Source organism: Amblyraja radiata, chromosome 15, assembly GCF_010909765.2.
Source record: "Amblyraja radiata isolate CabotCenter1 chromosome 15, sAmbRad1.1.pri, whole genome shotgun sequence".
Lineage (NCBI taxonomy): Eukaryota > Metazoa > Chordata > Chondrichthyes > Rajiformes > Rajidae > Amblyraja > Amblyraja radiata.
The window spans coordinates 13838006-13850315 of NC_045970.1; the positions used below are offsets into that span (position 1 = coordinate 13838006).

Consider the following 12310-nt stretch of genomic DNA (forward strand, 5'->3'; position numbering starts at 1 on the left):
TAAAGAACATTTTATTCTCTACCAGTTGCACTTCTGCAATTTGATCACTAACATCTCTCAAGGTCTGTGGATATACTTGGTCAGACCCCGGGCATTTAAAATCACCAATACCTCCTCTTTGGTTAATTGCCTTCTGTAAATTGTCCCTAGTCGGTAGGTTAGAACGAATGAACGGGTGATTGAAATCCCTTGATTCCATTACCCCTAAGAACTATATCTAAAGGGCCTGTCCCACGAGCATGCGACTGCATATGGCAAGCGCGACCAAACCGGAAGCGGAGGCCACGCGGAGGTCGAGTGATCCCCGTACAGGGCCGGTCCCACCAGCATGCGGCAAGCGCGACCAAACCGGAAGCGAGCGAAGTCCGCGGGAAGTTCGCACGTGACGTACGGCGTCAAGATGCCGCGTCGAGACGCTACGTATGCGCGTCGAGGCGGTGCATACGGCGTCGAGGTGGCTGCGGGCCTGCAGGCCGTTGCCGCACGGAATTTTTGAACAGTCAGTTTTCCGGAGCCCCGCGCGATGTCGGGACCAGCTCCGCACAACTCCATACGGCTCCGGCGATCGAAGTGGGACCGGCCCCGCGAGGTCCTCGGCTCAAGTGACCACGTTAGGTCGCGCTTGCCGCATGCAGTCGCATGCTCGTGGGACAGGCCCTTAACTCTCTTGAAACGTCCACGGACTTGGTGGGCTGAAGAGCCTGTTTCCATGCTGAATCTCTAAACTGTTCTGTATTGTTCAATATTCTATGTTCCAAGTTGACATGTGTAGACAGAAATATGACCGGAGGCACAGCAATGAGGCTTGGGGTGTAAAATGCCATGGTCTGATATTTGTCATAATGACTGATAATTGTGATAATTTCTAAATCTGCTCACCTATTAGCCAGTCAAAGCCACCTAGTCAAAGTGAAAATAAAGGCCTACATTAAATGTATTATTCATTTGCAATTATCTGTTACATTTTATAAATAATTGATTGGTTCAATTAATTCTAATGTTGCATCCATGAGAATGGTCCTTCCCAATTCTAAATTCTAAATTATTGGACATGGCTCTGTCATGAGATCAGATTTTATATTTTATTCAAAACAATCGTGCCCAGAGCAAAGAAGTGTCATAGTGCTGAATAACAAATCATAACGTTGCCCACTGTATATTGCCCACTGTATATTGCCCACTGTATATTGCCCACTGTATATTGCCCACTGTACATTGAACAATAAAACACTCTTGACTCTTGAACATTGCATACTAGATAGCGGACCAAGTCTCCAAAGGATAACTCCACCATTATGCCCCCAGTACTTCAATATATTTACCCTCTCTGGAGCTCCCTTCTTATTTTTCTCCTGGGCTCAAAGTCGAGGGAGCAATAACATGTCATTTTGAACATGCATCCAATTTCTGTTATCTTATTATAGACATGCCATGTAGTCATCACAACGAAGGATCTACGAATACAGGTGCACAGTTTCCTAAAAATGACGTCACTGGTACAGGGTGGTAAAGAAGACTTTGGTGAATTAGCCTTCATCAGTCAGGGTACTGAGTATGGAAATTGTGACATTCTGTTACAGTTGTACAAGATGTTGTTGAAGCTGCATTTGGAGTATTGCCTTCAGTTCGTCTTCCTATGGCAGGTCGCACTGCTAGAATGACTTGCTTCTTTGACTCTTGCATTGCCTTTTGAAATATTCTTGGATGACTGGAAAGATACCATTAATAATTTGCTGACACTCCTTTCATAAAGTTCACACCAATCCAATCTTCACTTTGAAACTATAGTTCTCAGCCATTCTAAGGGTGACATCTTAATATGGTCTTGCAAATTTAATCCAATTCCAAAATTAATTCTTCAAAAGTTACACCTGATCAGTAGGATTCATGTAACAAATTGAAAAGCAGGATCTACATTTCAGGATTAACAAGTGAATGAAATGAAGTAGAAATGTTCCAAGATTCTTACAGAGCTTTCTTCATTTGTCTCCAAAAGAAAACGTTCCTGTCACAAACGTTTCTTTACTCCACACATTATAATCTAAAATATGAGGAGCTATATATGGCAGGGGTATCATATGGATCAAAGGGTTTTCTTGCTATAATTAAGACATCACCATTCAAGAACACAGCAGAAAGGCAGATAATGATTGCAGTAAGATTATTGTTTGGGAATCACATTCTCGTGAGTAATAGTCTCATTTGTAGAAGGTGCTGCAAGAATACATCAAGTGAAAATAATTGCCTCACCAAACCTGTCTTCGTATCAGAATCAAAGCATCTCTCAGTATTACTTTAGCCCTTAAGGGAAAGGCTTAATGCAGCAAGTGCACTCAGATATTCCACATTATCACGATCAAACTCCAAGGCCTTCTCAAAATATTCAATAGCTTTAGACTTGTCCCCATCCAACTGATAGATTGACCCTTTGACACCAAGGGCCATGCTGTCATGTGGAGCAAAGTACAGCTTCCTGTCAACCCACTGGTATAATTTTTTCTTGCATTCTCTCCGTGCTTTTGAGTCATGTTCAAGTCTCAGACCTTTCAGGAAAAGGCTCACGGCTTTTGTTTCAGATCTTTTCTGGTACAGTTCAAACGATCCAGCCTGTAAACATATGTTTTGCACGTTTTCTGGACGAGTGTCAACTATCTTCACCAGATGGCTGTAAATCTCTTCAGCCTTGGAGTAGTCTCCGAGCATTATGCAGAACTCTGCAAAATCCAACTGTGGTTTAATAGCCAGCCTTCGATGCTCGCGTGCCTTTTCAAAATGATTTCTGCATTTCTCGATCAATTTACTTTTTTGCTGAAATGCATGACTTGTGCCAGGAGGAATTTTCAGCAGTGGCTTTAGTTGACTTTGGCAACACATTGCAATCTGATGATGCAAGAAGCAAGAGTGTGGAGATAATACAACTGCTTTCTCCAACAGCTCGACTGCTCTCTCCATGTCTCCTTCTCTTCTGTAAAATAATGCCGCATAGCGAACCACATATGGGCGATCAGGGCTTTTATGCACTGCTTGTTCAATTAATTTATATGCTTCTTTTTCTTGATAGCACTGTTGCAGCTTTAGACCAAGCAGCGCCATGGCCACAGAGTTATCTGGATCTAGCTCCAGTACATGTCGCAGATGCTGCACAGACTGACTTTTTGTACGGTTCTCTGGTGTTCCAGAAAATGATTCCAGACGAAACAGAACAGTTGCAATGCCCATGATACAATTGGAATTGTCAGGATCTTTCTCCAGAGCTTTCTCAAAACATTTCTTTGCCTCCTCATAGTATTTAGCTGCTGATTTTACCAATGACCATCCCTTCTCCCCATACACTTCAGGTATCATTGCTGTATAGCGAGGGCCATCTGTGAGCGGTTTACAGATCATCTCCAGCTTGTCGAGGTAGGACTGGGCCTTGGCCAGTTGTCCCATGTGGTAATGCACCCAGGCGTAGTTTCCATAGGTGACGATGCTGTTTCTTTCAAATGCATCTTTGTGATTCTCCCTCAGAATCTTTTCAGCCTCCTTTAAGTTTTGAATAGCTTCCTCACTGTTGCCTTGCAAGCAGTTTATGAAAGCTAGTTGGTTGTAGGATGTGGCTTGATATCTATCTCCAAAGTTTATGGAATCTTGTAATCTGTACATCATATCCTCCAGGTCAATGGTCTCCTTCTGTGGGCTCCACGTGAAGTGGCACTGAAGCTGATCGAGCTTCTCTTTCAACAAATCTTTTGGTGTGCTGCTGTAAAAGAAGAAACTTCATGAAACTCCATCTCAGATCAGGCGAAGCAGGTCTGCTTATTAATACAGTTTTATTTTGCGAAAGCAGAAAAAAACCTGGAAATATTCAGCATCACAGGAATCATCTGAGAGTTAAAGGTAGACAAAAATGCTGGAGTAAATCAACGGGTGAGGCAGCATCTATGGAGAGAAGGAATAGTCGACCTTTCGGGTTGAGACCCTTCTTCAGATTGGGGGGGGATGTGGGGTTGGGGGGGATGTGGGGTTGGGGGGGGGGGGTGGGGCTGGGGGGGGGGATGTGGGGGATGGGGGGGGTCGGGCTGGGGGGGGGGGTGTGAGGTTGGGGGGGATGTGGGGGTGGGGGGGGATGTGGGGTTGGGGGGGGGGATGTGGGGTTTGGGGGGGGATGTGGGGTCTGGGGGGGGATGTGGGGTTGGGGGGGGATGTGGGGTTTGGGGGGATGTGGGGTTGGGGGGGGATGTGGGGGGTGTGGGGTTGGGGGGGATGTGGGGTTGGGGGGGGATGTGGGGTTTGGGGGGGATGTGGGGTTTGGGGGGGATGTGGGGTTGGGGGGGATGTGGGGTTGGGGGGGATGTGGGGTTGGGGGGGATGTGGGGTTAGGGGGGGGGGGGTTGTGGGGATGGGGGGGGGTGGGGTTGGGGGGGGTGTGGGGTTTGGGGGGGATTTTGGGGTTTGGGGTGGGGTGGGGTTGGGGGTGTGGGGCTGGGGGGGGTGTGGGTTGGGGGGGGGGATGTGGGGTTGGGGGGGATGTGGGGTTGGGGGGGATGTGGGGTTGGGGGGATGTGGGGTTCGGGGGGGGGGGGTGTGGGGGATGGGGGGGTGGGGTTGGGGGGGATGTGGGGTTTGGGGGGGATGTGGGGTTTGGGGTGGGGTGGGGTTGGGGGTGTGGGGCTGGGGGGGGTGTGGGGTTGGGGGGGGGGGATGTGGGGTTGGGGGGGATGTGGGGTTGGGGGGGATGTGGGGTTGGGGGGGATGTGGGGTTTGGGGGGGGATGTGGGGTTTGGGGGGGATGTGGGGTTCGGGGGGGGGGGTTGTGGGGCTGGGGGGGGTGGGGTTGGGGGGGTGTGGGGTGGCAGGATGTGGGGTTGGGGGGGATGTGGGGGGGGTGGGGTTGGGGGGGGATGTGGGGTTGGGGGTATGTGGGGTTTGGGGGGGATGTGGGGTTTGGGGGGGATGTGGGGTTGGGGGGGTGTGGGGCTGGGGTGGGGTTGGGGATGTGGGGCTGGGGGGGGGGGTTGGGGGGGGGGTGTGGAGTTGGGAGGATGTGGGTTTGCGGGGTTGGGGGGGTGTGATGATGACGTGCACACACACACAAGGATAAGCACACACGGATACACACATATTGTATTCTAGTTTACACACATTTCCCCACTCGCTCTATCTCCAGTGATCCTCAGTGGTTGATAATCGCCATCTGCTCTATTTACTGCATCATTTATTGACATCCATGAACAGAATCTCACTCACTGTCCCTGCTCTCGGAAGCCAAAAGCCGATTCTCCGGTCAGATCCCGTTAATCGCCTCGTTCAGTCTGAGTAAATGCTCCGTAATGTCCTCTTGGTGTCTTCCCTTCTAATAAATGTCTTACACTTCTCCCCAGAGATGCTGCCTGTCCCGCTGAGATTCTCCAGCTGTTTGTGTCTATTTTACACTTCAGTGACCCAGCGGCACAGACTCTGCCTTGAATTCGTACCCGATCCTGGAATCACCAACATTATGTTTCATAACCATTATGACCCCAATATCTCCAGGAGTTCTGAGATCCCAGGGCTAAGTTAAACTTCCCGGTTACAAACGTGTTCCCCAAATGCCCACAAACCCGAGATCAGACCAAACTGCGGACCCCAATGGTCACAGAGACACATTAGATGTGTCTGGTTCACTTGCCCACGCTGACGTTACTGTCGTTGTCTCAGAATGCCCAGATTTCTAATGAAACGGTATAAAGTGAAAATGCAACGCACCTCATGATGCTTGTTGACGATTGCCGCTATGCCTCAGAGCTCAGCAGAGAGCGAGTGGACACGATCCAGCTCTCTGGTCACTTTTATAGTCAGTGGGCTGGGCTGAGATCTACAAATTATTGTCTGAAATGGGAAATCGAAACTGAAACCGACAAGCTTGATATTCCACTAGAAATGAATTGTGTGGTGGGAAAGTTTCATGTTTCCATCAACCAGGAATGCTGAATACATTGGGATTGGCATCACAGTGAGGTGTGCCCAGCTCCCAGTTCACCACCACACTATTCTTGCTAAACGTGTAGGGCCAACATTTGAATTCAGAATGATAACACAACAATGTTGAAATTCCAGAATTGTGGATTTCTCCCCCAAGCACTGTTGATGCAGTCCAGTTCTTGTCCTCACTGATTGCTTCTCAATGGAGGATGTGCTTCAGATTTAGATTAGTTCAGAAGTCTGTAAATGACTACCTACTATGTGATGAGGGAATTCATCTCAGCTATCCTGCCAACAGTCTGCATTCATCCTCCTGTGGATATTAAGCTTGTTCTGAATGAATCTTACTCCGTTATCAATAGGCTTGAGATAAAACACTCTGTATCCCTGGTCGTTGTAGCTGGAGACTTCAATTAAGCCAACCTCCGGGGGTACTACCAAAGTACTACCAGTACTTGTCCTACCAGGTGTCAGTACACCCTCTACCACTGCTACACATTAATAAACAATGCCTTCCGCTCTGTCCCTCAGTTATATCTCAGTAAATCTGACCATCTAGCTGTGCATCTACTCCCTGCCTATAGAGAAAAATGGAAGCAGGAGGATCTGGCATAGAGAGTTGTTCAATGGATCCCGGACGTGGCGTCCAAGGGTGAGAGCAAAGAAGTGGAAGTCAAATAACCGAAAGGCCAATCGGATAGTTGGCTTGTAGGCGACGCAGCCTTTAGGTTAGTTGGCTTTTAGGCATGCCCCCCTTTCCGTTAGTTTGCATTTAGGCGTCCCACCCTTTTGGTTAGTTGGCGTTTCAGCTTCGTAAGCTTTCGGTTATTTGGCGTTTCGGCTTTGTTTCCATTCAGTTATTGGGCTTCCACTTCTTTGCTTTGGCTTATCGTCCTTTGACGCCACATCCGCACACGGTTCAGTGCTGGTCTGCAGACACAGATGACATTCTACGTGACTGCTTTGAGTCCATATTCAGGGAATCTGCAGCTAATCTGAATGAGCACGCCACTGCCGTGACTGGCTTCATCAGCAAGTGCGTAGAGGAGTGCGTGCCGATGAAGACAATCGGACTGTTCCCCAATCCATGGATGAACCACGAGTTACACTACCATGTGAAGGCTATGACCGCCACGTACAAGTCTAATGATCCTGGGCGGTACAAGTAAGCATGCTACAAGTCGGCCCGGAATATAAAGAAGGACAATAAAAGCTTCTTTAGATATGTCAAGGGAAAAAGAATAGCAGTCAAATGTGGGTCTCTTGAAGGCAGACACGGGTGAAATTATTATGGGGAACAAGGAAATGGCAGAAGAGTTGGACAGGTACTTTGGATCTGTATTCATTAAGGAAGACACAAACAATCTCTCAGAAGTACTGGAGGACAGAGTATCTAAGGGGGTAGAGGAACTGAAAGAAATTTTCATTAAGCGAGAAATAGTATTGGGTAGGCTAATGGGACTGAAGGATGATAAATCCCCTGGGCCTGATGGTCTGCATCCCAGGGTCCTCAGGGAGGTGGCTCACGAAATAGTGGACGCATTGGTGATCATTTTCCAATGTTCAATAGATTCAGGATCAGTTCCTGTGGACTGGAGGATAGCTAACGTTATCCCACTTTTCAAGAAAGGAGCGAGAGAGAAAACGGGGAATTACAGACCAGTTAGCCTGACTTTGGTGGTGGGAAAGATGCTGGAGTCAATTATTAAAGAGGTAATAATGGGGCATTTGGATAGCAGTAAAAGGATTAGTCCAAGTCAGCATGGATTTATGAAAGGAAAATCGTGCTTGAAGATTATTCTGGAATTTTTTGAGGATGTGACAAGTAAAATGGATGAAGGGGAGCCAGTGGATGTAGTGGATCTAGACTTTCAGAAAGCCTTTGACAAGGTCCCGCACAGGAGACTGGTGACTGAAATTAGAGCACATGGTATTGGGGGTAGGGTGTTGACGTGGATAGAAAATTGGTTGGCAGACAGGAAGCAAAGAGTAGGAGTGAACGGGTCCTTTTCAGAATGGCAGGCAGTGGCGAGTGGAGTGCCGCAAAGCTCGGTGTTGGGGCCGTAACTGTTTACCATATATATTAATGATTTGGAAGAGGGAATTAGGAGCAACATTAGCAAGTTTGCGGATGAAACAAAGCTGGGTGGCAGTGTGAACTGTGAAGAGGATGTTAGGAGTTTGCAGGGTGACCTGGACAGGCTGAGTGAGTGGGCAGATACATGGCAGATGCAGTATAATATAGATACATGTGAGGTTATCCACTTTGGTGGCAAAAACAAGGAAGCAGATTATTATCTCAATGGGGTTAGGTTAGATAAAGGGGAGGTACAGCGAGACCTGGGTGTACTTGTACACCTGTCACTGAAAGTTGGCGTGCAGGTACAGCAGGCAGTGATGAAAGCTAATGGAATATTGGCCTTCATAACCAGAGGATTTCAGTATAGGAGTAGAGAGGTTCTTCTGCAGTAGTATAGGGCTCTGGTAAGACCACATCTGTAGTATTGCGTACAGTTTTGGTCTCCTAATTTGAGGAAGGACATCCTTGTGATTGAGGCAGTGCAGCGTAGGCTCACAAGATTGATCCACAGGATGGCGGGACTGTCATATGAGGAAAGATTGAAAAGACTAGGCTTGTATTCACTGGAGTTCACCTTCCTGCTGTCACTGGACAGTCTATCAGACAGCAGAAAAGCCGAAACCGGGCGCATTCACCGGGCGGCTGGACTCGCTTGGAGGCTCCTTGGATGCGGAACTGCCCGATAGCTCATCGGATGTGGAATACTGGGATGGAGTTGCTGGAGACATTGGGCGTGGAGAGCAAGGGCCGGTAGGAAGGTGAACGTGTGTACTGCCTCCAGAGCCTCGAAGGTAGGCTGCAGGAGGTTGCCCCCGGGACATAAGATGTCCGGCGAGGAGATGAAAGGGACGACGGTCCGCGGGCCGAGCCGGTCGTGGCCGACGGAGTCGCTCCGGTAGAACGAGCACACGGGAATCCAGACGGTTAACTCAATGAAATGGCACCATGCATGATGGCACCGGCATTGTATGCAAAATGAATTTCACTATGTACTGATTATTTGCATTTGTGACAATAAATATCCATTGAACTGGTATCAAATAGGATTAGTGTAGATGGTGGATCAAAAAGCCCACTTTTGTCAATAGAACACATATGTAACCACAATGACAGAGAAACTATGACACATGCAAGTAGTCTGAATAACAAGAAAAACATTTGCTTTCTAAAGTTTGGCTGTAATTTTGCCAGATGTTGTTCTAATAATGAAAATTAATCAGCTTGAAATAACTTTCTTTCTGCACGTTAACCTACATTTAATGATGTATCTCTGAACATACAGTACCAACCACATGCATCAAATGTAACGTAACACATTACACATACTTTCAAACCAACAATGATTAACACATCAACTTAACACAGAAGGAATTACAGTGATCTCTATCTCATGGTGTTCATTAGATACAAAGTTTTCAAGAAGGAACTGCAGATGCTGGAAAATCGAAGGTAGACAAAATAGCTGGAGAAACTCAACGGGTGCATAGAAACATAGAAAATAGGTGCAGGCGTAGGCCATTCGGCCCTTCGAGCCTGCACCGCCATTCAATATGATCATGGCTGATCATCCAACACAGTATCCTGTACCTGCCTTCTCTCCATACCCCCTGATCCCTTTAGCCACAAGGGCCACATCTAACTCCCTCTTAAATATAGCCAATGAACTGGCCTCAACTACCTTCTGTGGCAGAGAATTCCAGAGATTCACCACTCTCTGTGTGAAAAATGTTTTTCTCATATTGGTACTAAAAGATTTCCCCCTTATCCTTAAATTTCCCCCTTATCCTTAAAATTTCCCCCTTATCCTTAACATTTCCCCCTTATTTCCTTCGCCCCATAGATGCTGCTGCACCCGCTGAGTTTCCCCAGCTATTTTGCCTACGTTCATTAGATACAAAGCTCTTTGAATTCCTTTTCACAGCTTCAGCTGCACTTTTACTGTTGAGTCGATTGAAAAGGGAGCTGCAGGCAATGATTTCCCCACTCAGTCTTTTCCTGATGCTGAATAGAAACTCAACTTCGAAAGTGAAACTAGCTTTTGCATGAAATGTTGACAATGATATTGCAGTGTGCCTGTGGCAGAACTGCCTGGATCCAATACAAGCCCAGAGCAGGTTGGCAACAGAATCACTGCATTCGTCAGACCCGGCCTGATGGCGTGATCTTTTCTCTGCCTGTTTATCACGTCTGTCAGTTATCACCAGTCGCCTTCGACTCTTTGTTCCCAACGGAAAATAACGTTTATCTCTTTGCCATCAAATGAGAGAAGGGATATCACCCCAGGAGGCCACATGAATGACAAGGGTGCCAGGCAAAATATTTGTGAACATTACGATGTGATGCAAACAAATGTATGTACAGCCTCCGAGAATGTCGGTAGTATTTTCCCAGTTCTTGTTTTGTATATACTTTATTTTCTGAATAAAGTTCATTTTGAATTTTAAAAAGTTTTTCTTTTTGAAAAGCCGTATTCAAAATGATGTGTGAAAGGGATACTGTTTTATTGTGTTGATCCTATTACCTCAATAGGGTGTCACTTGATATGTCGAACAAAAGACTAAGCCAAGGTTTAGTACAACTTACTCTTTATTAACACTCAAGTTACTTAAGCATGCATGCAAACCATTGACTTCTAATAACTTCACGTTTTCTTTACTATTGCAACTTCACAAAACGCATGACTTGGACTCAGATATTACCCACATTAATGAATTGACCAGATTCACTCTGTTGGTCGGGGAGTCTCTGAGTTTTGAACTCACAACTCCCCTTCTTTAGTTTAGATTAGTTTAGTTTAGATATACAGCAGGGAAACAGGCCCTTCGGCCCACTGAGTGCGCCGACCATTTTTAAAAGTGTGCTGACAAAAGCTCAGGATATGAAGGGCAAAGGAGGCAAACGTAACGAAGCTTGGCTGACAAGGGAAATTGAGGCATTGGTCGGGTTGCCAACTGTCCCGTACTAGCCGGGACATCCTGTACATTGGTTTGTCCCGTACGGGACCACCCTTGTCCCGTATTTGACTGCTACGACTCGGGTCGAATTGACTGTCAGGTCAGAGTGCCGTGTCCAGCCCCGCCTCACCTGTCCCGATGTAGTCCAGCCCATGGAGTGCAGCAGCAACAGCACCTCGCACGTGGCCCCGTCGGTCGGCAGCCCAGCCAGCTATCCGACCATTGGACCTTCGCTTATCGCTGACACCACCACCCGTCCTTTTCATGGCCGATCATCGGTTCATGAGTTGGAAGGGGTGTCGGACTTTGTGGGTGACGTCGTCCGGGCCAAAACTCCTCATCTGGCCCGACGGCTGGGCTTTGTGTGCAGTCCAGCATCCAGGCCAACCCATCACTCATCGAACCATGGCCGAGTTGGTCAATGAATAGCCGTCGGAACTTTGTCCCGTATTTTGACCTTTTGTTCCTTATTTGGGAGTGAGAAAGTTGCCAACCCTAGGCGTTGGTCAAAAACAAGAAGATTGCCTGGGACAGGTATAGGCAGCTGGGATCAAGTGCATCCCTGGATGAGTTTTGGGAACTAAGGAGTAAACTGAAAAGGGAGTTCTGGAGGGCAAAAAGGGGCTAGGAGATAGCTCTGGCAGGTAGCATTAAGGTAAATCCCAAAGAATTTTATAAATACGTAAGGGGGAACAGGGTAACTAGAGAGAGTGGGACCTCTCAGGAATCAAAGCGGTCACCTCTGTTATGAGCCACAGGAGATGGGCAAGGTTCTCAATGAGTATTTCTCCTCTGTATTTAGCGAGGAGAAAGACAGGAGGATGGAGAAACCTGGGCCAGTCAATGGAAGTAGGTCAATTAACCACCACGAGGTGCCAGCAATGGCTGCCTCGCCAACAGTCTGTCTGTCCCTTCTTTGTGTTTTAATAGTATGTGTTAAATGTAAGTTTAGAGTGTTCTTTAGCTTGTTTTATGTGGGGGGGTTGAGGATTTTATTTTTTAATGTCTGAACTTGCCGGAGATGCAATTTTCTTCCGTATCATATCTCCGTCCGCAGTGTGGCGAAACATCGAGGAGTCCGATTTTTGAGAGCTCGACCGCGGGGAGCCTACGAGGCTATAACATAACGGAGCCCGCAATCTCTTTGTCAGGGATCGTCTGTGGAGCTCCAACCATGAGTGCTTGCGGACTTAACATCACGGAGCTCGCGGTCTCTGGGCAGAGACCGACTTCGGGAACTAAAGCAGAGTAATCGATTCCTGGGTCACGTCGAGAACGGCCATAACAGCCGGGCGGGACAATTCATCCCGGTTATTTTTCCCGGCAATGTGCC

At 47.4% G+C, this 12310-nt stretch overlaps 1 protein-coding gene across 1 annotated transcript in view; it reads right to left on the minus strand.

The window, feature by feature from the left end:
• LOC116981031 (interferon-induced protein with tetratricopeptide repeats 1-like) overlaps positions 1-5862 on the minus strand; it is a 32229-nt gene extending 26367 nt beyond the window's left edge. The window contains exons 1-2 of the mRNA XM_033033651.1: positions 5728-5862; positions 1145-3742 (exon numbers count right to left, since the gene is read on the minus strand). Of these exons, the coding sequence (XP_032889542.1) occupies positions 2296-3742; positions 5728-5732 (1452 nt within the window). The 5' untranslated portion in view covers positions 5733-5862 and the 3' untranslated portion in view covers positions 1145-2295. The remainder of the gene's footprint in view (positions 1-1144; positions 3743-5727) is intronic.
• Positions 5863-12310: the final 6448 nt, after the last annotated feature.